The 25,715-nt window shown below is 39.5% G+C and overlaps 1 protein-coding gene across 1 annotated transcript in view; it reads left to right on the forward strand.

The window, feature by feature from the left end:
* Window positions 1-25,025, forward strand: part of NR4A3 (nuclear receptor subfamily 4 group A member 3) — a 29,610-nt gene extending 4,585 nt beyond the window's left edge. Inside the window, exons 3-8 of the mRNA XM_027643883.1 lie at window positions 1,046-1,932; window positions 4,152-4,281; window positions 5,237-5,409; window positions 10,760-10,959; window positions 12,143-12,321; window positions 21,854-25,025. Coding sequence (XP_027499684.1) covers window positions 1,048-1,932; window positions 4,152-4,281; window positions 5,237-5,409; window positions 10,760-10,959; window positions 12,143-12,321; window positions 21,854-22,113 — 1,827 coding nt within the window. The 5' untranslated portion in view covers window positions 1,046-1,047 and the 3' untranslated portion in view covers window positions 22,114-25,025. The remainder of the gene's footprint in view (window positions 1-1,045; window positions 1,933-4,151; window positions 4,282-5,236; window positions 5,410-10,759; window positions 10,960-12,142; window positions 12,322-21,853) is intronic.
* Window positions 25,026-25,715: the final 690 nt, after the last annotated feature.

A 25,715-nucleotide genomic window follows, 5' to 3' on the forward strand; every position in this document is an offset into this window, starting at 1 on the left:
CTAATTGACGCATTTTATTCCTCTGCTTTGGAACCAAAATACACAACACACTTTTAATTTGGGTTGAAATTATTGAATCTCACAGTGTTTAGTCAGGCAAACCTCAATGAATTGCAGAACTGGGTCCATTATTTCCTGTGACCAGCAAATGAAATAGCAGACCAGTAGGAAATGTAAAAGAAAAAAACAATCAGATCTTTATAGCCAGGCACTGTGCTGCTTCAACCATCCCAGCTATCAGTGAACCGCATTAACTTTTATGACTAATGGATAAAAACAACTCTATTAGTGGCCTCAATCTTGCTTTCCCATAAAAACAGCAATACCACATACATTTTATCTTACATTTTTGCAAATTTAAGGATACGTTGTACTTCCCGCTTTTTTAAGGAGAACATTCTACTATGGATAAGCCTTAAAACTACTAATTAGACAGCAACCTTCAATTATTAACTGACCAGAAATATTCTTCAAAGGCCCAGAGTTGAGTAAGCAAAATTGATCCTTGCAAGTTGGGAGTAGCAAACCCTGTGATTTGAGTAATTCCTCTGATATGCGCTACAGATGCTTCTTCTTTTAAAATAAATATAATTTTTAATATTATGCATTTGATAATCTCATTTACCCTTCACGAAAATTTTACAGCATGATTGCACACATACTGAGATAGATTTAGAGTCATAAACTCTTCATTTTGCTTATCTAATTCTCATTGACACCTATGTGTATTAAGCAGCAGATGTAGGGCAGCTTGAGATGGATTCTTCTCTCACTGACACTGGTATAAAATTGAGTTTCTCCTGTGACCGGATGAGAGCAGGCTCCCTAATACCTAATGCTTAGTCGATCCCTGATGCATATTTCTTGTTGAAATGCAAAGGCTCGAGGCTAATTTACATGCCCTCTGTCCAGGTGAGAATGGGAGCTGGATATCTTAACTGAGCTCGGAATTGTGGGAGAACTTCTAGGAAACAAGTTGGTGAGGGCCCAGGCCATGGCTTTGGTGCTCTGGGCTTGTTGTTAACGTCCCCCTTTGCCCTTGCAGATATGCCCTGTGTGCAAGCGCAGTATAGTCCTTCACCACCCGGTTCAAATTATGCATCTCAGACCTACGCGTATGGCTCGGAGTACAGCTCAGACATCATGAACCCTGACTATGCCAAGCTGACCATGGACCTGAGCAGTACTGAAATCACTGCCACTGCCACCACCTCCCTTCCCAGCTTCAGCACCTTTATGGAGGGTTATTCTGGCAGCTATGAGCTCAAGCCTTCCTGCCTCTACCAAATGCAATCTGCCTCCTCTGGCCAGAGGCCCCTCATAAAGATGGAAGACACCCGGCTGTCCCCATACCAGCCCTCACTGCCCCCATCCACAGATGAGGGGATGCCCAGCACTTCCATGTACTTCAAGCAATCTCCACCCTCCACTCCCACCACACCCGGCTTCCCCGCTCACCAGAGCCTGTGGGACGAACCTCCGCTGCAGCCCACGCAGACCTGCCTGCCTCCTGGCCACCTGATGGACGCCACTCCCATGAAGACCGTGCCTCCACGCTTCCCTCTGTTCCACTTCAAGCACTCGCCTCCGCACACTCCGTCTGCGGCCGCCCACATGTGCTATGACCCTGCCTCCCTGAGCCTGCCCCTGGGCTCTGACAGACCCACTGCCAGCCAGGCTCCCATGGAGGGCCATTCCTACGGGCTCCACCTGGCCAAAAGACCAGCCTCCTTAGCCTTCTCACCGCTCGGCCTCAACGCAGCCACCTCCAGCCTGATGGGTGAGAGCAGCGGAAGTGGCAGCAGTGGCCTCCCGTCTCCACCCAGCAGGAGCTCTTCGTCTGGGGAAGGCACCTGCGCTGTCTGTGGAGATAATGCCGCCTGCCAGCACTACGGGGTGCGGACATGCGAGGGCTGCAAGGGCTTTTTCAAGGTGAGAGTTCCGCCGTTCACTCCCCTCCCACTTCCCCCCAACTCACTTCCCTCCCCACCTGCCCCTGCATGCTCCTGGTCCTGACCTGGTGGTTCAGGGGCACTGTGTGTTAAAACTCAGGCCCCCCAGCAGGGTGGAATGGTCACCCCCCCAAAGTTTTTGAAAAAGGCCAAAGCAAGCTCTCTGTAGGATAAAAGGATTAGCCAGTTTTAGCCGAGAAAAGGACATGGCAGTGAGCTGGGCAAACCATATCTCTGGCCTGGCAGCATCCTTCAACAGAGCACGGGTCGCCCCTGTCTGAGCTATAAACCGCTTTTATTCTGTAATGAAACTACCTGAAGTACATTCAACCTGGGTTTTACTCACTCACCCAGTCCAATTAAACGTTGTTTTTCAGTGAGAAAAGAAACCCTGAAAGCGTAGAGTCCACCGGATGTTTTAGGTGATGGCAGCAGTGCCCTTTGTTGCCCTGGGGCAGTTGGGGTGAGGAGGGCTGCAGGGTGGGTCAGCACCAGGAAGAAACTGGTTTTACACATGGGACAAACCCAAGCACTTCTAGTTGCATTTGGTTGCTGCCTCGTTGTTACCCTTCAGTTCAGGAGCCCAGTGAGCCCTCACCAGTGGAAAGCTGATTGCAGAGCAGTGACTAAGCACCACACAGAGTCCTGGTGCCTGCTCTGCAACGAAGGCAGCTTTGCAGCTGAATAGCAACACAAATAACTTAAAGCAGTTTCTCAGTAGAAACTTTGTGCTTACATTTTTAGGAGTTGAATGCACTCTTTTGCTCCTAGATTTGGGTGCTTTGTAATTTCCATTCAGCAATCTGAGCTCAGATTCCACCAGTATTTTCAAAAATGGCTTAAGTGAAGGGCTTGGGATAGACTTTTGGTAGAATGGTTCTGGGCAGCAGGTTTAAGATTTGATACATTTGGGTTTGATTTGGTACATTCCTTCCTGCTAAGATATCAGTCATGCCCCTCTTGTGGTAAAAGATACAACAGGGGAAAAAAACCAGTCCCAAAATATTTGTGGGGAGGGTTTACAATATTTGTTTTATTATTGTAGGTGGAGCTGGCCATGTTACTTAATAATAATCCTTTGACAAGTGGTAACATACACATCTCCTATAAAACTGATTTGTTATTTAAATATAACTAGAAGAGAGAACACAAATAACCTGGAAATAGCAGCTCTTATGAGCCCAAACCTGCCACTGTGGAAATTAATAGCATATCCTTGATTTGTAACAGTATCTAGAGCTTATTCTGCAAAATTAAACTGTTTTCAGCTCCAAATCACAATGAACAATATTTGCTGTGTCTCTTATATTTAGTACATTGGGGCTGTTATTTGATAATGAACACAAATTATGAAATTTATGTATTTTGCATTAATTTAATATTGAATGAAAATTTAATACTGAATGTTGAGTTGATAAATTTGTTCCTGTTGTCTTTCTTGTTAATGTCTTTTTTGATGTTATTTATTGATTATTGTTATTTATTATATCTGATTTTAAGTGTGGAAACACAATACATTTTTGCATCAACATTTGTTATATTCTTCCAAAGCTTACCAGGTTTTTACATATTTTGAATTTATTCTATATTTTTCAAGATCATTTTAGAGTTAATTAAATGTACATAACTACACAATAATTCTGTCTGTTTTTTTTCCCCCAGGTCAGGCTAGCTTTCCCAGAATATTTAGCTAAACATATTTTGTAGGGGTTTCTGGTATTTTTATTTTTCTCCCTGATGATTTTAATGGCTAACCAAACCAGTTATTGTGGTATTTGACTAACAATAGTGATAGCAAGAGAAGTACATTGCAGATCATTTTGATTTTATTTTAATAAGGTCAGCAATAATCAAGGGAATGAACCAAGTAGAAAATTGTTCCCAAAGGGATATTAAAAGCGGAGATAATCTAATCCCCAAAGGTAGATGTGATGACCTGGTAATTTCAGATATGATTTTATCATTCAAAGTTGCCTGTCTCCAGAGACTTGCTTCAGAACAATCCTAGATGATTTTCATTGTCAGCAGCTAACACTAATAAAATTGTTTTTCCTGCAGGCTAGTGTGTTAGGAAATTAATTTTATCTAATTATATGAATTGCACTGTCACTTTTCATGTTGTAATTAAAACACATTTTGTCAGTTTCTAAGTTGCTCAAGAAACAATCAGTTTACTATACTTGTGTTGCATTTTCACAGAGAACAGTTCAGAAAAATGCAAAATATGTTTGTCTGGCAAATAAAAACTGTCCAGTGGACAAGAGACGTCGTAACAGATGCCAATACTGCCGATTTCAGAAGTGTCTCAGTGTCGGCATGGTTAAAGAAGGTAAGGACTATGGCTAGTATCATCCCAGAAACTGAAATATTATGTTTAATGAATCGGGGGGGGTGTGTGTGTGTCTGCGTGCACATGTCAACATGGATGTCTTTACAATGAATTCAGCAGTACTGGGATTCATAACTTACCCCAAATATGCCTATATGTAATATTATATTGATTTTCTGCTTTTCACCCTTATTATCATATTTAGACTATAGACCTCAGAGTTCAAGAACAGCAAGGTCACAAGAGGATAATTTGACACTGGCCAAAATGTCTCCTTTATTAACTTTGGATGCTGCTCGATAATGCTATTGGCTTCCCCCTGTTATCTCACTGGGGGCTGCACTGGATTGTGTGTATTTTGACATAGGATCTTGTTTCATTCCCATAAGCTGATTGTAAATTTGCAATTAATTTAAATGGAAACAGGATCAACTCATTAGTCCAAATTCTGCAAATATTTAAGTATGTGAGTAATATTGTGTGAGCAGTCCCATTGCAAATACTGACATGGATAATGTAAGCTGTATAGCGTGACTGTATTCAAATGCTTCAAGAAAACTAAAATTACTTTGAATGAACGACTCTGCCATTTAAAAAGGACACTTGTAGTGGGAACACTAAAATTTATGTTTAACATTCAGGTTTCTTTCAGCAGTGGAATGTCATGGGCACACATATACGGGCACACAGACGTGCTGCAAGCAAAGCACGGACACCAGGAACACAGCTGGGCTTTCAGTAAGCAGCTACATTGCTGCTTATGGTCATAGGTCTGACACAGTTTTGGTGTCATTTGTGTTCCTTTGCAATTGAAGGCATCAAGAGCATGTGCTAAAACTGGAGAACACCCTTATTTTTGCTGTGCTGGCTACCATAAAAAAAGCAGGGTGTTCATTCTGATCCATTGTTTGCTGGTATTTTCACAACTGATTCTCTTGGGTTTTTCTCCCCCTAGTTGTCCGTACTGACAGCCTGAAAGGGAGAAGAGGTCGGCTGCCTTCCAAACCAAAGAGCCCCTTACAGCAAGAACCCTCCCAGCCCTCCCCACCTTCTCCTCCCATCAGCATGATGAATGCCCTCGTACGAGCTTTAACCGACTCCACGCCCAGGGAGCTTGACTATTCAAGAGTATGTCTCACTTTTCCTTCACTGTTTGCTTTCCGCTTAGAAATTATTTGTGAACTGCATTTCTACTTGCCGGCTGTTTTTTGCTAAAATTAACTTAAGTGTGAAATTTGGACAAGGGTAGATATTGGTCCAGCCAGTCATTGTCTTTTTGTGACAGGTGGACAATGAGAGGAAAGGAAGTGCAGTAGAAATTAGTGTTAGTAACTGTTCACTGTGAGGATCTCAATCACAAAATCATATGCAGTATATTTGATGGGTGAGTGAAAGCAAAAATACGTGGATAAATAGAGCATTCTTGTTGCAAAAAGCCTGTGCCAAAACACTAGCGATGAGATTGATTAACCTACCAAACTCAGGAGAAGTACTCATATGTCCAATATCCGAACTTCCAGGTTCTGAAGCCTAAAATTTAGTAGTATTTCCCTAATATGCAGATATAAGTGCTGCGCAATGGATTGGACCTGGATGAATAAGACCATTTCTACTGAAATCAATATGAATTTTGCTATTATTTAAATGGGACCAGGATTGGCTTTGGATATCCCAGCATGAATATTTCTTCAGTTAAATTCACATTTTTAAAAAAATACCTTTTAAAATCAAAATTCTGAAAAAGTATCTCAGCAAAACTTTACCAGAGTCTGTATATTTATTTACCCTTGTTTTTTAATGTATCATAGTCACCATTTAAATATTCATGGAATATTCTGAAAGCTGATAAAAATGTTCTATGGTTATTAAAATACAGGACATTGAAATGGCTTGTTAAATACTTTTTTTAGGCACATCGATATAAGAAAAGAAAAAAACAGTGCTAAGGAAAAATAAGATCAAATTCTTTCCCCTTAATGAAATATGATTACATCTGAGACTGTAAAAAATAGCAGCTATACTCAGGCAATATATACATTGACCATTTATCACTTGTTGCTAAGTAATATTTAATCCTAAAACATATTTGATTGCAATATATAAAAATTGCATTATTCTATTTTAGACTATACTTAAATATATAATTTAGTAATTTTAAGCATGCTGTAATATATCTCCTTCAAGCTAATATGTAGGTATTAAATCATATAATTTTTTAAGTTATTATTAAGAATCTAACTGTTCAACATCTGACAGCCTTCTAGGGGTAGAATGCATTAGCCAAATTTCCATGTACCTTAACTGACCCAGAATGTCTCGGGGGTCATTCTGCTAATACTAAGATGTGTGACAAGCTGTGCTCTTTGACAGAAATCTACTGGGTTCCACAGAATTGCAGACATATATTAACCCAAGCCATGAAAGCAGTATCTAACCTTAGGTTTTTATTTAGTTATTGATATAAGGTTCTTTTACATTTACAAAAAACTGAAAAGAAAACTATGTATTTCTGTGTGACTTTTTTCTTTATCCTGCAGTAATTATTCCTCTTTTAATGAAAACAGCCCATAGATTCAATTGCTGAACAATTCTGTTGGACATTACAGGAAGCATATGATTGACAGTATATTAATTTAGTCTTGGTATCTAAAAGATTAAGTATGATTGTCTGTTAGAACATATTAATATCTAAGTTTTTCTTTACAATAAAATATATAATAGTCTGTTATGCCCAGTGATACTGAAAACACCAAAATATTCTACAAGAAATTAATAGATTCTTACATTTTTCATAAACCCTTATGCTTATTTTGAAAAGTTAGGAGAAATCTTAACAAGTGCTGTGTAAAAAAACAAGATTAATTAAATAAGACATGCCATAAACACATTGCAATGCTAAAAAAATCCTTTGAAGAGTAATTGTGTACCTGTGAAGACTAACTTATGGCATGTTCAGTTAGGCTGTGACCTTGCTGAGCGCCACAAATAGGCAGATCTGGAAACCTGGCTTTGGAATCAGTCCTGACACTTCTGCAGATATGACCTTAATGTTTAGCATGGTCTTCATGTTTACAAGCTGTAGTGTGTTGACTGTCTTAAAAATATTGATAAATGTTTTGGAGGGAAATGTCTATCCCTTCCCTCCCAGAAAACCCACACACACATACACACACGAAAAACCAAAAAAAAACCCAACCCAAAACCTAAATTACATAAGCTACAAAATTTCACCAAAACATATTGGAAGCAATTCTGTTCAGAACATGGCTGCTTTTCATCTCAGCACTGGTTTTAACTTACCAGTCCAGAGCAGTAGTATATTTAGGTACTTGATTTCAAAAGGCAATTGCCAAGGGCCGTAGTCCAGTCTCACGCCTGTTTACTAGTACAATTCCCTGAGTTCACACTTTTAAGTAAGTGAGATGAGAAACTGACCCTATATTTTGCTGTCCTTATTCATGGAGAATAGACACCAGATTAAGTAGAAATGTTGCCTTTTCAGAGGGGGGGTGAAGCATTCCGGCAATAATCCCCCATTCCCCAGCCACAAAATTAAACACGTATCTTGGCTTTTGGAAAAATGAGCAGAGCTTCTCCTCTGTGCAGAGGAGTTATTGTTAGGCTTTTGCAGCTGTAGCCATCGATGAAGGACTGATGAAAGCAGGCAACGGGTAGAGCTAGGTTGTGCTACTGGGCTTCCCAACATTGGGCTTTTCAAATTTCTTTAGATACAACATACAAGTTAATCTTGCTTGCTACACATGCGACCCCCTCCTTAAGAAACAGTCGGATTTCATTTAATTCCCAGAGGAGCTCTGAGGAAGGGAGTGAGGCAGAGCTTTGTCTTCTGGCTTTCTCCCCGTTTGCCTCCAATTTGCACAGGGCAGGTTTAGAAATGCAGATAGTACCCCTTCCGTACTTTTGCCTCCTGACCAAGGGCAGGCTTACCAGCTGTCTTGGTCACAAGTTAGGTCAAATATCACCTCTTCTCAGTGAAATAATCATGAAAAAAGCCCACAGATTTTGGTGCATAAAACTGAACCATACATATTGTTCATGGTTACTTATATCTTCATAAGCCTGTTACAAGTAAATAATATTTTATTTTAACTATTCTTTGTAAGTGCTAACTCTTTGTAGTGAGTGGTGACATATTGCAGCAGCTAAAAATTATGCAATTCCATATCATTTTTTACCTTTCTTCTAAAATAGCTCTCATGGCTAGACTATAATCACAAGTGCAGGTTATGATTTTTTTAGATGAATTTCATTTAATTCAGAGCCCTATGTGGGGCATACTATACTGTAGCATTCACAGTTAAGCGACATAATGCAGCATTCAGCTTCACTAGAAAATGTTAAAACTTTGCCTCACTTTTGCTAAAGGAATGTTTTATAACTATTAGGAACAAATTAACACCTGGCGTAATTGTGCTGAGTTGTGATGAGTTATATTTAGAATGAACCCATTCACAATGGGCAGTACTTTTTTTCTTTTCCTTTCCTTTTCCTTCCTCTTTACTGCTCAAAGGATCAAGAATGTGTGTTGCCTTAGCAGTACATGAGGTGTACTGCTAAGGTGAGGCGGGAGTTTCCATCAGCCTGTTTGGTTTCCCTGTGTAGAAAGAAGGAGTCGTAGGTCAGTCCTGCACAGCAAAATGTATCTCTCAGAGTCAAAATGAACGCTGTCGAGGCTTGCTCTGCAGCTTCACTTTAAGAGGGCCCAGAACATGCATAGTCTCTGAAAAATCAAACTATCTTTTTCTACCCACTAATTATCTCAGTGCATCTTGCTGCGGTCCAGGCCAGGAGTAGTTGGTTCATGCTGCTTGAGCACCCACAAATGCTCCAATCAGGTGGGGCACTGAACATATAAAAGATGCAGCATACAGATTTTTCTACCACTGCTCCCTATATTCTCTGTATTGTGCCCTTTACCTGCCTCACTGTCACAGAATCCTTTGGAGTAGCTGGGGCAGAATTTATCTCCACATGTACTTTAGAAGAAGGATTGCACGTGTTTCACTAGCTGACTAGGCATGTGAGCTGGAGCTTACCCTGAGAAACTCGTGCTGTTAGTGCTGGGTAAGCAAAACAGAGTCATTAAGGACTTGTACTGGTGCCCCAGATACGGTGAGAGGTCTCTAGGATTGCTGTGGTTCTCCCATCAGTCAGCAACTCTGACACTGTGTCCTTCATCCCTCACCTGCCAACAACAACCAGCTCCAGCTTGGAGAGGCAGAGAACAGGACAGCTACCCAAGACGTTGTGCTTGCTGCCCCCCACTCTCTGTCCTGCACAGAGGTGACTTTTGGGTTGCAGTTAGCAACTTGGGTGATATCTGCAGCCCAAGTGGCATGGCTATAATAATGTCCTCCCAGGCTGCCAGCCCACTGTTACTGATTGGGAAAGGACTGTGCATCTTTCTGCTTCTACTCTGGCTTGGGGAGTTGCTAGAGTGACCTTAAGGCTGATAGATTCAAGACCTAACTGCATTGTTTCCAAAGGGTGTGCACACTTTTAGCCATGGAGACTACCCTAACCTTTCTTTGGCTGAGTCCCTGTGAGAGAGTGGGTATGAAGTCTCTCCCAGAAATAACCCACCAGATGTCTTATGGTGAGGATGTTGTTAGAATAAATGCCACACTATTCAGTACCTGCTCAGAAAACCAGCAGTGCTTTCCAAGCACAGAATCAGACTAAGCCACGGAAGCTCTAGTATTTTCTGCCAAGAGAGAGGAGAGCAGTGTCACAGGGGTGACAGGGATCCACTGATGACTAAGTAGGAGATAGTGGGGAGGGAACTGTCAGAGTGTCACAGGGAAGTTGAACAAGCTGAGGCTGTCAAATGGTAGCCTGGAAGAGTTATGGCCACATAAGCAGGATAACAGGTTCTGCTGAACCTCAAATGCTTCAATTTGAAGGAAAAGAGGTGATATGGAGCAGCTGGTTTACTTTGAACCAATTCTGTATTCAAATGAAGCAATGCTGCATGTGTCAGATAAAACATGATTTATCCTATGTGTCTCTATCACTGTCAGATAAAATGCACTTTGAGAGGTTTTGGAAGAAATCTGCATTTTTGACATACTGAGACAAATTCATCAATGGGAAAACTGTTTAAATTGTAGTAAGCCAAATAGTGTTCCTCTTCTACTGTGACGCAAATTATCCTACCCACCAGGTTTTTATTTCTGTTTACTAATAGCATGTAGGTACTTTTAAAACGTGATGCTATATTTTAGTTAGAAATTTGAAAATACTTCTATACACATGGAAATATTTTTCAATATATATTTGAATAGCAAAATGCCTGAAGGTAGCCAAATAAGTAGATAGATGTAGACCTACTTTTTATGTCTTTGTTAATAATACCAGCTTTGCCACAGAAGGAAATGTTGTCGGGCAAATAATGCTGTATGTTTCACAGAATGCCCTTAAATGCATATAACGTTGCTTTCTGTGGCTTTCATTTTAGTACTGTTCCACTGATCAGGCTGCTGCAGGCACAGATGCAGAACATGTACAACAATTCTATAATCTTCTGACTGCCTCCATTGACATAACTAGAGGCTGGGCAGAAAAAATCCCAGGATTTACTGACCTCCCAAAAGAAGATCAGACATTACTCATAGAATCAGCTTTTTTGGAGCTGTTTGTACTAAGACTCTCCATCAGGTAACTATTTATTTCATTTCCTCTTAAGATGATGTGAAAAATCATCCATTTAAATATTTTTAAGGAATAAATATGGCACTATCTTTGAACAGGGTCAATTGTACCAAAAAAGCACAAAAAAATCAGCATGTTGCCTCCAAAGTGTGTTTAAATTGTTTTACACTGCAGAAAAACCCAATAAGGTGATTTAAGAAGAAAGCATAGGTCTCGCTAATGTGCCTCATTTTATTTGACCTCCCCCATATTCTTTTTACATAGTAGTCAAAATTGATCCTCAGATACTATTTGAGCAAGTCTGCTTCATACTCATAAGCATGGACTATAGAAAAGCACCTTCAGTGTGAAAGCTTTTTTCTTTTCCCCATTCTTTTACACATGCACATCTTTGTCCCTTTTGAAAGAGTTGAAGATGATTTAAAATCTTGTTCAGATTGTTTTAATTCTTAATGCCAAGTCATTTAGTAGAGCGAGAAGCTATTTGTCACTGTAGCACTAGTTAAGACACTTTGCCCGAAAACACTCTCGGGGACTGGCAAAATTGCAAACTGGTGATTTGAATTATGCCCTTGTTTCTTTAGGTTGAAAATGACCTTTGCATGTGTTCTTTAACGGGGATATTGGCAATGGGGAGGGGAAGGAGAGGAGAACTTGGCTGTAATTTCTCTCTTACACACGGGTTTTCATATAAAACAGTTTAAGCTGTTATGTGTATTGTGGTGCATTGTTGCATGCATTTTCCATTGTTTTTTCCTTATCAATTTTTACAATCTGAAAAATGCAGATGATACTACATAAATGCCGAGAGTTGCAGAATCTCTCTTTTTATTAGTTTTGTATTTCAAAATGCACTCAGTATTCCTTTGGTTCAAACATACAGTATTTAATGTAAAATGTCTTCTCTGTTTATGCCTTTGGGCAGGACCAAAATCTTAACTAATTAGACAGTCTACACCACATGCTACAGCTAACCTCAGGCTTATAACTCTACGAAGTAAGCAATCATAGAAGCTTGTTTGTTGTACTTTGGCCCCAAGGGAGAAGCACATTGTCAAACGTGAATGCCCACATATGTCTCAGGATAATATGCCTTGGATTTTAAATGACAGACGCTTCAATACTGGTTATGCACTTTGCTGTAAAGTAGAAGACGCATTTATAATTTTTTCAATTGTTTTTATTTGAGGTCTGATACTGCTGAGGATAAGTTTGTATTCTGCAATGGACTTGTGCTTCATAGACTTCAGTGCCTTCGTGGATTTGGGGAGTGGCTCGACTCTATTAAAGACTTTTCCTTAAACTTAAAGAGCCTTAACCTTGATATCCCAGCCTTAGCAAGTCTATCAGCTCTAACTATGATTACAGGTAAGTGCTCCTTTGTTAATAGAAAGCTTCAGACTCCAGTGCTTTGCTTTAATGGAGATTCAAGCAATTTCAGTTAATTTAGCTATATTCAGGGTAAAGTGAGTATGATTTTTAAGTATTGGAATGACCACACTGAAAATATGGATTAACATTAGGCTATCAGACACCTGTATTAAAATGCAATCTAACTATTTCTTTTCATTGTTTTCTGGGAATAGCCTCTAAAAAACAAACTGCTTCCAAGCAAATTGTGTAGCTTGTACAAAAATATTCAGAATACTTGCTGAATTCCCAGAAAAACCTAATGAAATGCCCAGAGCTAGGTCTTCTGTGTAGGAATACTAATATCAAGGCAGCTTGAGAGCTAGAAGCCATACAGCTAGTATAGCTCATCCCTCAGCAAGGTAGCTAAACCAGAAAACCTGCTTCATGTGGCAGGCAGGCTCCTTTTGGTAGCCAGGATACCCTAGATATTCCACACACTGCTTTTCTGAGAGAGAAAGATCAGAGAATAGTGAGAAAAAAGTCACATTCTGCAACTGTACTAAAGATTTTGGGTGTGCATGTGACCATATCGCCCCTTCTGCCTCCTGGGATGAACAGCAGGAAGCTAATGTCAGAATCTGCCAAATCTGACCAGTAACTACAAAACAGGGGAGCATAACCTTTTCAAGTGTAATTTTCTCATTCCTGAAACAACAAAGCCTCTTGAAGTACATACTGCATACCTTGGGCTTCTTGCAGTAGAAGAGGCATAGTGATGGCAGCGGGAGTAGCTGGGAGTAAGGGTGTCTGACAACCACACAGTGAAAGTTGGAGCAGCAGTTGTCTCTACACAGAGCCTCACACTCATTTCAGAAAAACTGGTAGTATAACGGTGCAACTGTGTCATCACTGTGAGACAGGGCTTCAGTGTGCCCTGAGCTGGATCTTCCCAGGGATACTATAAGCTCCACTGGGATAGATATTGATTTCCTTCTGCATTTCAGGCATCCACGACTTTTCAGGCAGTGGGCTCAACAATACCACATGCAGTCTTCATTTTATCCGGGACGAGATAATGTTGGGGAAACACTGAGATAAAATGCTCAGTGACAAATATAAAACCTAAAATTGACCAATTCCTGATGACGTTTGTGGGGCCAAGATTTTGGCTTCAGAGTTTGCACAGTATGCTTCCTTCCTGCATTTTCGTGAAGGGTTAGTGTATGTGTGTAACTCTTTGTTTCTTAAGAAAAGCATTTTCAATTTTTTGATTAATTTCTGTTCATTTCTTCTGCAATTGGAAAGGGTACTTTAAGGTCCAGATTCTAGTTTCTTTGATAACACATATAAGACCAGGATAGCTCTTTGGAGTTGGCTTTACTCTGTATAAAAAGTTTCCGAAATGAGTAGTACGTTAAAGTGAGAAAGAACATTCCCAATTAATATTTTTACTCCTGTATATAAACATCCACTGACATATGTTCACACCTATTTATGTATATGTATTATAAATACATACATATATGTGTATACATACTTATATACATACATAATGTATTTATGTATGTGTATGTATTTAGGTATCTCTAAATCAAGGACAGGTTATGTCTCTCTCCATATATACTTACATAAATGCATATGTTCATACGGGTACATATATATAGCACATATCAATGAGTTAGATCATTTACTATATATTAGATATGTCTTTTTTAGATAGACATAGGTAGTGCGTTCTTGGTTATCTTCTTGGAGACAGAGAATATGCAGGTCGATGAACAGAATTCCTAGCAAGCCAAGTGAATGAAGAAAAAACAAATGTGTTGGACAAAAACTTAACTTTCCTTACAAAATCATGCCCTGTTTTAACATGGTAATTTGTTCAGTTAGACACTGCTTGCTTGCCAAAAGTTGTCCAGTTGTTGGCTCAGGTCACCCTAAGATAATTAGAAATAGGTTTTAATTGGTAACAGCCCACATTTCTTCCTTTCTTTGATCGTAAGCCTTCCAGGAGTTTGCTATATTTTGCTGGTCTTCCCGAAGTTTCTAAACAAATGCAAGCAACTGTTGCCTTTAAAAGGAGACTGTTTCTGTACATAAAAGTTTTAGAATTTTCTATGTTTGTCAATCTTCTCTTGATTGTCTCACCTGTATGAGACGGTGTTTAAAATGAATATACTTTTCTGCTTATTCTTTTATTTCATGAGGCTGGTATATCTCTACTGATTTGCTCTTAAGGACAGCATATACTTTCATGTGATCTAAATTAGACCAAAGCTCTAGTGACATATTCAGTGGTTTCAGATGTCCAAGGGCAGTTAGCTAACTTACGGACTCAGCCAGAAATTTGGTCACCTGAAAACGGATGGTATTGTATACTGATGAACGATATTAAAAAAAAAACCTGTAAGAAGAAACCAGGTGATTATGGCTAAGAGAACACTACACCACAAAGTGCTGGTGGACAGGGTTCTTTTGAGACTTTCTCATTAACAGTGTATTGAAATTTCTTATTCAGGAAAGTCTTGAGGTTTGCCTCTGGTGTGGCATCCCAGAATGAGAAATGGCTTCTTGCCTCCTCCCTACAGTTTGAATATGACAAACCATGTACTGGTTTTCAGCTAGTCCTACCAAAAGAGAAAAAATAATAAAGAGAAAATTTGGAAATCTGAAACCTGAAAAATTCTAAAATGTTTAACGTTTTTAAGCATCGTTTTGAGGTTTGGCTTAGATTTACATGGGTGTTCAGATGCCATTCTTTAGCTCTGGGGAAGGTACTCTTTTCTCCTGTAGTGAACTGTTGAAGGCAGTGGGTAGTTAGCAAACCCTAGTTCAAGTCCTTTTTGTGAGTCAGACCAAGAGAGTGACCTTTTCAAGGAACATGGGATATCTGACTATTGACTATCACTATCTTTTGTCTTAAGACAACTTGGTATGTTCCATGGGCTGCAGAATGGCTGTTGTGCCTGATGATTTGGGGACAAGCTGGTGCTCAGAGGGACACCCAAGGTCCAATCTCTGGTCTGATTCCAACAGGAAGAGAATCTGACCATGGATCTTCCATGTTCCACATGGATATCCATGTAATTAGGCTGCAAGATAGGAAGGAGCAGGAAGGATCTGTTTTGTGAATCTAGCTGTTTGCCTTTAGTAGCAACATGGCAAAACAAAAATCCTGGCTTGAGCAAAATTTTCTTGATTATTACATAGACTGCTCCAGTTCTTATTTTGCATTAGACAACTGTTCATGACTTGATGGTTTAACCAAAAAAAGAAACAGACAATAACCCTGTGATCTATAATAGTTATAGCCTATTTTAATACTGTATGGTATCTTAGATGGCATCAAATTCAAAAATTGTCTCTCTATATAAAGAGAAATTGCTTCTGGGAATAATGACCTGTTTGTTCTTCTTGATTTCATGAATGCTGTCCATAGCCCAAACAAAGAAAACAAACCCTCTTGTATACTAGCCATTGGCAGTTTCGCTGAGGGAGAAAAGTGAGAGGAGTCACCACTCTCTTTGGCATATTCTCTCTCTATTCTGCAAGAGTGACAGGGAGGACTAACATCTGTTTCCCAGTGAAGGAAGAGAGAATAAATCTGAAATTCAATTTTGGAGACTAAAAGACATTCCACTGTTCTCAGTGTCCCAAGATATACTGAAGGCTGTTCTCTCATTTTGGGATGTCAAATCGTCTCCGCAGTAACAGCTCCAGTAGTTCCAGGGACCTTTAATTAACCCTGCTGACTTGTTTGGAGCTGCAAAGTTCCATGTCCTGTCTCAACCACAGCTGAAGATGACAGCATTGGATGCATGGTTATAGGCATATATGGTAATTTGATCTCTTTAGTGATTTTGAAGAGAACGACAAGAGACTTAGTGAGTATCACAGGACTCACTAGTTCACCACACTGCTTGCTTTGAGTAAAACTAAAGGAATGCATATTATTTTGCATTATATAATCCATTAGAGAGTCCGTATATTTGTGCTTTTTCTATTTATTTTTTGGTTTTTGGAAATTTGTAGTATGTTGCCTAAAAGGAAAAGTGTTATGGCAGATTGCTGCTGAATTTTCGAGTCCTTTCAGATAAGACCAGCTTGAAAGAGCACCCAGAATGAAAGAAGCGACATCCAGTTTATTGTGTCTTGTAAACAGTTAACTTAAAACACTGTAGTGCCAAAACACATCTTTTTACTTTAAGGTACTCCTCTAGTATCTTCCTCTCTCTGTCTCTCTTCTCTTTTTTTACTTCCTTCAGCTGGTTAAGAAAGGCTGGACACAACTTCCTCCAGAGCACCTCAGTGTCACTCTTAAGTATCACCCAGAAGAATGTAGTTAGGAAACAACACATGACGCTCACCCACACATCCCCATGAAAGCAAAAAAATTAGTTCTGTCATGTTCTTTTTCTTTGGATCACTTATTCTGTTGGTAGGTAGGATCTAATGAGCTAAAGAAGAGTGCCAACATGAAAAGGAAGTGCTGGTCATCTTGGGGTGAGTTCTGTCATTAGTTCCACATGGACGTTTTCTATCAGTTTAGCATGTTTATGGATCACAAGTGTTCCTGCACAACCACTCCATGCTGGACTGGTTAGTGTTGATGACCAGATATTAGCTCAGCCTGAACTTGAAAATGCTTCCTTAACTTTCCAAATCACCATTTATAATGCTGTTTTACAGGTTTTTTCTAACATTGTAAAAATATAGACTGAGAGTCCAGAGCAGATCATCTCAAGGCCACACTCTAATTTCTGCCTTCTCTAGAACTTCTAGTGGTTTTTTTTTCTCAGTGTCTCTCTCTCGTCGATTCGCTTTTCCTCTCTGCCCCTTCCTTTCTCTATCCACATCAAACTATTATTGTTTTGCCCACTTGATGCTCTCAGTGGGATGCTGCCGAGTACAGAGCATTCTAACCCTCATTCAGCCAAGCTCTTTCAGCATATGTTTTATTTTAAGTGTGTTACAGACCAGCCCAGAACCACTGTATATATTGGGCTTATTCACACTCTTAATGCTTTGTTAGACTGGCACCAGACCATTGAAGAATATTGTGAGGTTTCAATTAATTATGAGTTTGTGTTTGTCTTCCTGCTGTTGGGCTTTCTGTTCCAGTTTACAAACACAATTTTTAGCACCATCAGTCATACCAAGAAATAGTAATGAGTCCAGTCTGGCTAAAAAGAGTCTGGCTGCTGCAGTTCCTTCTGAACATGAATTTGTCCAACCTGTCTCTGGAAGAGGGGCTTACCTATTCTTCAGCAGCAAATATCCTTCAGTCCTCTTGCCAGGATATCCTCTGCTGTGGGTGCTTCATGTGCTGGGTCTACATAGCAGGTGGCAGACTGGAGGAGTGTAGGAGAGCTAGTTATAAAAAAACCCCTCCAGATTGCATTGTCTGCCTTCCCCCTGCCACTTAGCTGAGGGAAATACTGTCAGCGTCAAAGTAAAGTACTCACTCCTCCTTTTTCACTCCCACCTTTTGCTGAGGCAAGAACTCTTTCTTTCTACATCAACCAGCAGTCTGTGTGTTACGCTGGGGTTTTCTCAAAGGAGGGAGCAAACTGTGGTGTTCTGTGTGGTCACTCTGACTTGAGGTACCTTGCAGACCTGACGCAGAATACAGGGTGCCTCAAGAAGATGATTCATCCACCGAAAATTGTAATAATCTAAAAATGCCTATCTTTCCACTGATGTTAGGGGGAGCTTTGAGAAGTCTGTGTGTCTAGGTTGGGGATCCTTGCAAAGTGCCTGAGAATTAGGCAGGATAAATATGGACCAGATTGCTACAGGAAAGGAGACTCTTGTATGTTCCGAGTTGCAATCCTCTGTAACAGTGTGTACACGAGACAGCCAGAAAGCTGCAGGCAACTGAGCCTTTTTATTTGAGTTATAGAAGGGGAAGAGGATTGTGAAGGGGGAAGAGAAAATCATGTAACTACATTGAAACTGAGACAATCAAGAGGCCTATTTTAAGTCTGCAGAGTTAATCAGTTGCGTTTCTGATCAGACTGACACCTCAGAATAAATTAGGGCTAAAAGTGACCCACCCTGACACAGAGCGCAAAGCCCAGGGGTCTTTGAGGTACTCAAGCTCTTTGAGGTACTTGCACTCTTTGAGAGGCACTTTCTATAAAGGTAGTGCTCAGTTTGCCTAACCCTGCCATGGTCTATGTGGTGTCAGAAGTTAGGGAAAGAGGGATTAGCACAGCTGGTGATAAATTTTCCTGCTTTTTTGCTTTCTTCCTATCGAGTTTTTGCTGATCAGCATAATGATAGCAAAGAATCGCATTGAGCTTCCCGGGAAAAGGAGAAAGTGTAAAAAACTTGCTGTGTTCAGTTTGCCGGGATGAGCTAAGTTTGGAGAGCTTTAGAGGCAAAACTTTTGATGAGTCATTTTGACAGCATTTTTGCCATAAATCAGCATTTTTCTTGCAAAAATCAATGGTATCCTAAAACACAAGGCTGAGAAATCCTATGTTCACTTTACATGTGCCTTTTTAATTGTCATTATAAGAAAGTCTGAATACGATAATATTTACACACCTCCTCAGTTAGTTAGAGAAAATCTATCCATTTTGACCAGCTGTCCTTCTGGGGATAAATCTTGGCCTTATCATTCCCATGTGGATAAAAACATCCTGTGGATGATGGCAAATGATTAGAGGCCATCGGCTTCAGTGCCACTGCACACATTTAAAACAGGTGCCTGCTGCTGCTCCCTCTAGGTTGTGTAAGAAAGACTGTGGGTCTTTCTTTGGGCAAACAGGACAAGGTGGAAAAGGCAAGCAAGTGTGATATTTGAGCCCTATTAAATTTAAATCTTTGAGTAAATTAGGACCAAGACTCCTCAAGTCTACCAAGGAGAGGAGCTATTTCTTAGATAAGTATGTTCTTCAGAAGCTAGTTTGATGCTAACCCCAGAGACAGCAATGGCAGCAGAAAGGCTTCCACATAGATGGCTTTGGCTTTCTGAAGGTCCACAAGGGATGCCTTAGGGACTGAAAACTGAAAACCCCTGAGGCAGTTCCAGTCATGAGAAATTAACCTTTGTAGAGATTTGCAAGTAGCAAAAGCCATTGTATGGCAACTCATGCAGGAGAGAGGACAGTTTGGTTTGTTGGTGGCTGCTTTAGTATTATGGCAGTGGAGAGCAGCTCAATGACAGAGTATCTGTTAATTCTGAATTTCCATGATTTTTTTATGCAAGGTAAGGCTACTAACACAATAATCTTTGCATGCATAGTGTTTTGCATCAGTCTATTTCATGGCTATTCACCAAAGACATGATTTGTTATGAAACTTTCTGAACTTGTCAGTGGAAGACAGGCCGTTTAGTTCTGGCTGTAAACATTAATAAAGTTGCTGCATGCTCCAAAACCAGAGATAATTTTCCATACTCAGTAGCAACGTACACACCTACTGAGGCAGTGGTTTAAAAATGTGCTCTGCTAATTCATAGTCAGGTTCGGGATCCATTCTAGTATTTCTGCTCCCTAGATCTATAAAAATATCTTCACTTACACAGCTAGGGCACAAAACAGATTAAAAGATGGGAACTCTTCAAAGACTGCAAGATTAATTTAATGTCCTGCAGATTCTCTCAGTAGGCTAGTGGTAAAAAAAAAAAAAAAAAAAAAACCCTACAGCTTTTCCAACCTGTATAAAATATTTATCTGCCAAGATTTTTAATGGCAGAATCTGCCTAAGTATTTACTCTCAGTGACCTGTATAGTTAAGGCTTACATAATTACACTATACACCATTTACTGGAAAGGCTTTAAATATTCATTGACTTCTCATGTTTTAATGTAAACAAGGCACTTAGAATACCTAGAGTTTTTAATTCCTGCAAGGTGAAAAAGATGTCTGAAGCAGATGCCACTGTTTGGACAAGTGTTGCTCTGAAACAGCAGGGCAGATTGATGGTACTTAAATGATAGAGCACAGTAGCTTCTGGGCAGAGACATACATGTCTGCACATCTCTGATTCTGATCCCAGACCAGTATTTTTCAGAAGCCAACTCTGCCTAAGTAAGTACAGTTGAAAAAAAGTGTAAAATGGGTGAATATCAGTGGAAAACCAGACCTTTACATATTATGACTGCCTTCATTGAATCCTGTCTGTTTTATTGGTTTGTAAAGAGCACCTAGCCAAAACAGGTGGTGAGGGGAGGCAGCGAGGAGTTTATATACACAGGCCTGGGCAAGGCACCACTACCTCTGGTGCAGGCATTACTCCTGCTTCTAGAAGCAAAGAAAACTGTACTCTTTTCACTGTTCATTAGGGGACAGGCAGAGAACATACCTATAGCTTGCTCCTCCTGGCATAGAGGAACAAGACTTGGGGACAATGGGCACAATGTGGCTGGTGGCTGCCAGGGGTGCGAGAGAGGTCCAGGGAAGGAGACGACTTCAAATGCATCAAACATGAGAACTGCCACAATTACTCCTCATCCACTGCTGCCATTGTTTTATATGTCTGATTGATTTACAATTAATATAACTTGCATTTTCTTAGATTACCGTATCTGGTACAGTTCTATTTCGTGTGTGAATTGTTATGACTTTGCTGTGAAGCCAGTTCTTACCTGAGAATTTCAAAGTCAAAGGCAAATCAAAACATCACAAATTTGAGATTTTTGTTCTGAATATTTTTGTTCTGTTATTTCAGTATGTCCACTACACCTTGATAGCAAACAACACAGAATTCTTTCCCCAGTAAAGAGCCTGCTTTTAATGAATCACAAATCTGATTCATTATGCTTATGCTTAAAGAACTGGGAATGCATTTAACATCATTGAATTATTTTAAAAAGGTATTTGAAGGGGGACAAACCCCAGCTCCCCTTCATTTTAGGAGTGATGAGTTTTTTGCAATGGATGACATAGTAGCCATTCACTTTTGCTCACTCAAAGCAAAATAGTTAACTTCCAGGCTTCTTTTATCTTAGAGCTTTTAAAGATGAATAAACTAAAAAGCAGCAGCTGATCAAAATAACAAAGGGTAGTAAGGTGCCTTTAGTTTCTTATAAGAGTGTCTGCAAATTCCTGGTGGAATTCTAGGCTGGGCACTGATGGAGCTGGCTAAGGATATCGATCGCCACTTGAATTCACTGAATAAATAATGGTTGCCATAGTTATTGAGCATTCACAACTGGTGGGGAAGCACGGAAATCTCCAAAACACCTCCTGTGATAGTTTTGCTGGAAAATCACCCAATTAATTCTGTCTCATATCATAAAAATTATGTCAGATATGCAGCATGCTTGAATTCCTTGTACTAGTATTGCAGTCATAACTGAGCATCTCTGTTGCCTATTTTAGCAGCTAAAGAGAAAAGGGAACTTGCTGTCTCTTATTTTGCATGGCAGAAAGGTTCACTGACATTGTATAGGCCCATCTGTTCTGAAAAATCTTACACTTTCAAAGCACTTTTTGCTTTGAGTTTCAGAGTATGGCTCTGGGTTATGCTGAAGAAAGTGAGTTGTCTCCATTTGTGCTAAGGATGCTGATGTGGTTTTTTTCTCTCACTTTGCAGAACGACATGGATTAAAAGAACCAAAGAAAGTGGAAGAGCTATGCAACAAGATCACAAGCAGTTTGAAAGATCACTTAACTTTCAGTTGCCAAAACAAAGGACAACCACTTGAGTCTGCAGAGAAGGTACTGGGTGTTCTGGCTGACTTGCGTTCTCTCTGCACACTGGGACTGCAGCGCATCTTTTACCTGAAACTGGAAGATTTGGTGCCAGCCCCTTCCATTGTCGACAGGCTGTTTCTGGACACCTTACCCTTCTGAGTCAAACCACCCTCCTGAAAGGCAAACGCCCACCAGAGCAGGCAAATGGATCGTGACTTACAGCTAACATTTCTGCCCTCACTTAACAGAAAAGCAGCTCCGAGTCTAAAATGAGGTCTTTTCTGGCGCTTTGTCCTTACAACCTGAGGCCTGAAACTTACTGGCTTACTGGTTTGGGGTTGTGTTCTTTGTTTTCTTTTGTGTGATTTGGGTTTTTTAAATAGCTGATAAGGCACTTTTGGACAATGCTATCCCAGCAGCAGTAAAAGGTTAACATGACTGTTTTAAATCTGTTGTTTAACACCTCATGATCTATGAGGAATAAAATTGTAGAAGTTGTGTTTGAAAACAAGAACAGCAAATAGTTGTTTGCCAGGGTAGTATGTGTTTTGTGAGGATACCTTTAGCATACTTCCTGCATCAAGGGCACATACATCAGCACAATCTAAACAAAAATTCACTTTTTTAGCAAAGTACATTCAATTAAACATTTCATACAAATCAAATATAGCAAAATGACAATGGCTGTTAGCTCCCATGTTCAAGTGCAATTTTTTAAAGTGCTGTCTTACTAAGTCTCGTTTATTAACTAATTTATTTTACTAGGAAAACAAATGGAAGAAATCAAGTGAGAAAATTACATGCACTAACTTACCTGACAGAGTTTTCCAAACTTGATTCCATGTAGCGTGACTTATTGACAAATGTAAGTGGAAGACACGGGAGCAATTGTGGCTCAGTTGTTCCTTAGCTAAGGAAATCCGAGTAAGTAGTGATTGGAGCATACAGGGTCAGCATCAGGGATAGTTCCGTTTTAGACTTCTAACATAAGTGACTAGTTAGTAAACAGACAGAAGATCGTTTTCAAGAACAAGCAAGTCTTGTAAAATAGTATGAATGTAAGTGCTAGGAAGGATATAGTGGGCTGCGTTTAAACATTCCGTGTTCGTACTCCTTTTTGTATGTTTATACTGTTGATGCCATATTAATATGAGATAATTTGTTGCATAGTGTCTTTATTTGTATAAATGTTTGTATGCATGGTATATTGTAATGGCTTTGCCTGTATTTATTGCAATGACTGCCAGCTCATGGGAGCCCTGTTACACATGATAACTAAATGGGGTGTTCACACTGACTCAGATACACCAGTTGGAAAACTATATACATATATATAATGTGTATATATATATATGTATATAACTATATTTGTGTGCGTGTGTGTGTGCGTGTGTCTTTTTATTAACCATTTGTATATAAAATATCTGTCAAATCACAAGCAGAGTTATTTTACAGTTTATTTGCAGTGACTTCTAAGGCAGTACTGTTTAGCACTTTGATATTAAAATCTTGCTCATGTTTTGCTAAATTCAAATAATATTTAAAAATTTAGTTCTAAAAAACTTTATATGCACTGTATTGAGTCAAAATTTTGTTGGTCATTTTGCTAAGGAAAATTTTGAATGTCAACCTGATGTCACTGTATCTTTTGTTAGCTTTAAACATTCTAGCTTTTGTCTTTTTTTAAACTATGCTGTTTATATGGAAATTAAATTATACAATCAAACAGATGCCAAATGAATTGCCTAATTGCTGCAAAGGATAACCCAGATATCGAGTCACTGTATGGTTTTCAAATAGTAATCTGGTATTTTATCACTTACTATGTTTGGATGTGCTTTTATGAAAAAATTATTCTTATATCAAGATTTATAGTAGTGTCAATAGGGAAACAGACTTCTAATCACTATAGTTAATATTTCTGGTTTACCTGCAGATAATATTTGGAAAAGTATTGCTTTTTGTATTGACTTTTAAGCTTATGTGCAAACATAATAGCATAATTAAATATCAGAGAAGCTAATGTTTCTTGTAGGTTGCTGTAACAAGCCTGACCAGCAAGATAAATATATTTTGACTGAATTTGCTTTTGTATATACTTAATATATATATATACATATATATATATATACACACTCACACACATGTGCGCATACAAAAACATACAGACACAAAATCCGAAGAAAGTATGTTTGCTTTTGTCTCCTTGTGTAAGACACAAGGTCCCTTGAGAAACTACTTTTATCTAGGGACAAATCCTGCCAGGTGCTGAGCACCAGCCAGATGAGGGCTTGCAGGAGCTGTTTGCGAGTGGGCCCTTACCAAGGATTTTCAGGCAAATCAGCATAGTACAGTGAAATTCCTTTTTTGTTGAGCAAGGTTTATTTATTAAGTGGAATGTTAGTGGGAGGTAGCAGGTTCGGAGCCCCATGTGAAATTTCACGTTGTCTATGTCCTCCAGTCTTCCATAGATAGTCTTAGCTGTGATACTCTCCCAAATCCCATCATCTGTGGAATTGTCCTTCATGTCAACGTCGATACACTGATTCATCCTAGAGTGCAACCAGTGACAGGTCACAGTGGTAAAAGAAAGAGTTAATGCAGAATAAATCTACTACTATTCTTAGAGCTCTCTCAGTGTGAACATGCCTTTGTCTAGGCAGAATTCAGGAATATATCAGGTGTTAAGGGAGAGTGCCTTGCTTTTATTTCAGACAACAGTGTCTCAAGAGTTTCTTCACTCCGCTAACCAGAGTACTTTTTTTTCTTTCTTCTTTCTTTTTCTTTTCCTTTTTTTTTTTGTGGTGTTAACCTGTGGGTTGAAAGAAATGCTCATGTACATATACAATGTAAATTAAAATTATTAAATTGAATAACATTTTTTCAGAGGCCCCATGTGTGTTGAATAAGTATGCTTAATTCTGTTAAAATCTGATGTGAATTTTTTATCATTTATAAAACATTAAAAAATTGTCTACTTGAGTCTTAAAAGTGGAAAAATTGGTGAAGCATGCTTAAGAACACTGGCAATTTAATGGCTAGTCTTTTGATTAAAATAGCTTTTATATAAATACATGCCTGCAGTATCTGGTTATGCAATCTGAATTAGATATTGAGAGTTGGACCATGGTTGTCCCAGAGGTTGAACTACATACGGACCAGAACAGAGACACTATTCTCCCCTCACTGTATTTCTCCTCCATGACATAAAGGGATTGTAATTAACTCCCAGCTGATGAGGCCACAAGGAAGAGAGGGGATGGCTATAGGGCTCATAGCACCTGTGTCTGGCTAGAAAGAGGACAGAGCTCCAATCCCGTCTTCTGCCCCTTTGTGTCAGTAAATCCTGGGAAGACGTCACTCCGGCAGGCACCTCTATCCTTTTCTTTAAGTGTGCATCCAGTTCCTTTCCTTACTGTGCCTTGGCTTTGCAGGAGGGCTCGCTTATTCCCTGCCAGACAAAACTGTTTGGCTACAAATGCATTTTCAACAAATGCAGTTTTGGGAGGCATCTGCCACTATTCTGGCTATCGCCATAAGTACTGATGGCTCTGGCACACCTCTGTGAGGGGGTTACATCAAGTGATGTGCTGTGGTGGGCTGCAGGATTGGCAGCTGCAGGATTGGCAGCTTCTTCCTTGGAAACTTGATAAAACAAGACACTGGGCAAACTCTTGCAAATTATTTTCTGGGGGTTTTTTTCTATGACTTGTTTTTAAAATTAAACTACCGAGTTTATCCTTACTAAACTCACAATTATC

This window comes from Corapipo altera, unplaced genomic scaffold, assembly GCF_003945725.1.
Source record: "Corapipo altera isolate COAL_440 unplaced genomic scaffold, ASM394572v1 24b, whole genome shotgun sequence".
NCBI lineage: Eukaryota > Metazoa > Chordata > Aves > Passeriformes > Pipridae > Corapipo > Corapipo altera.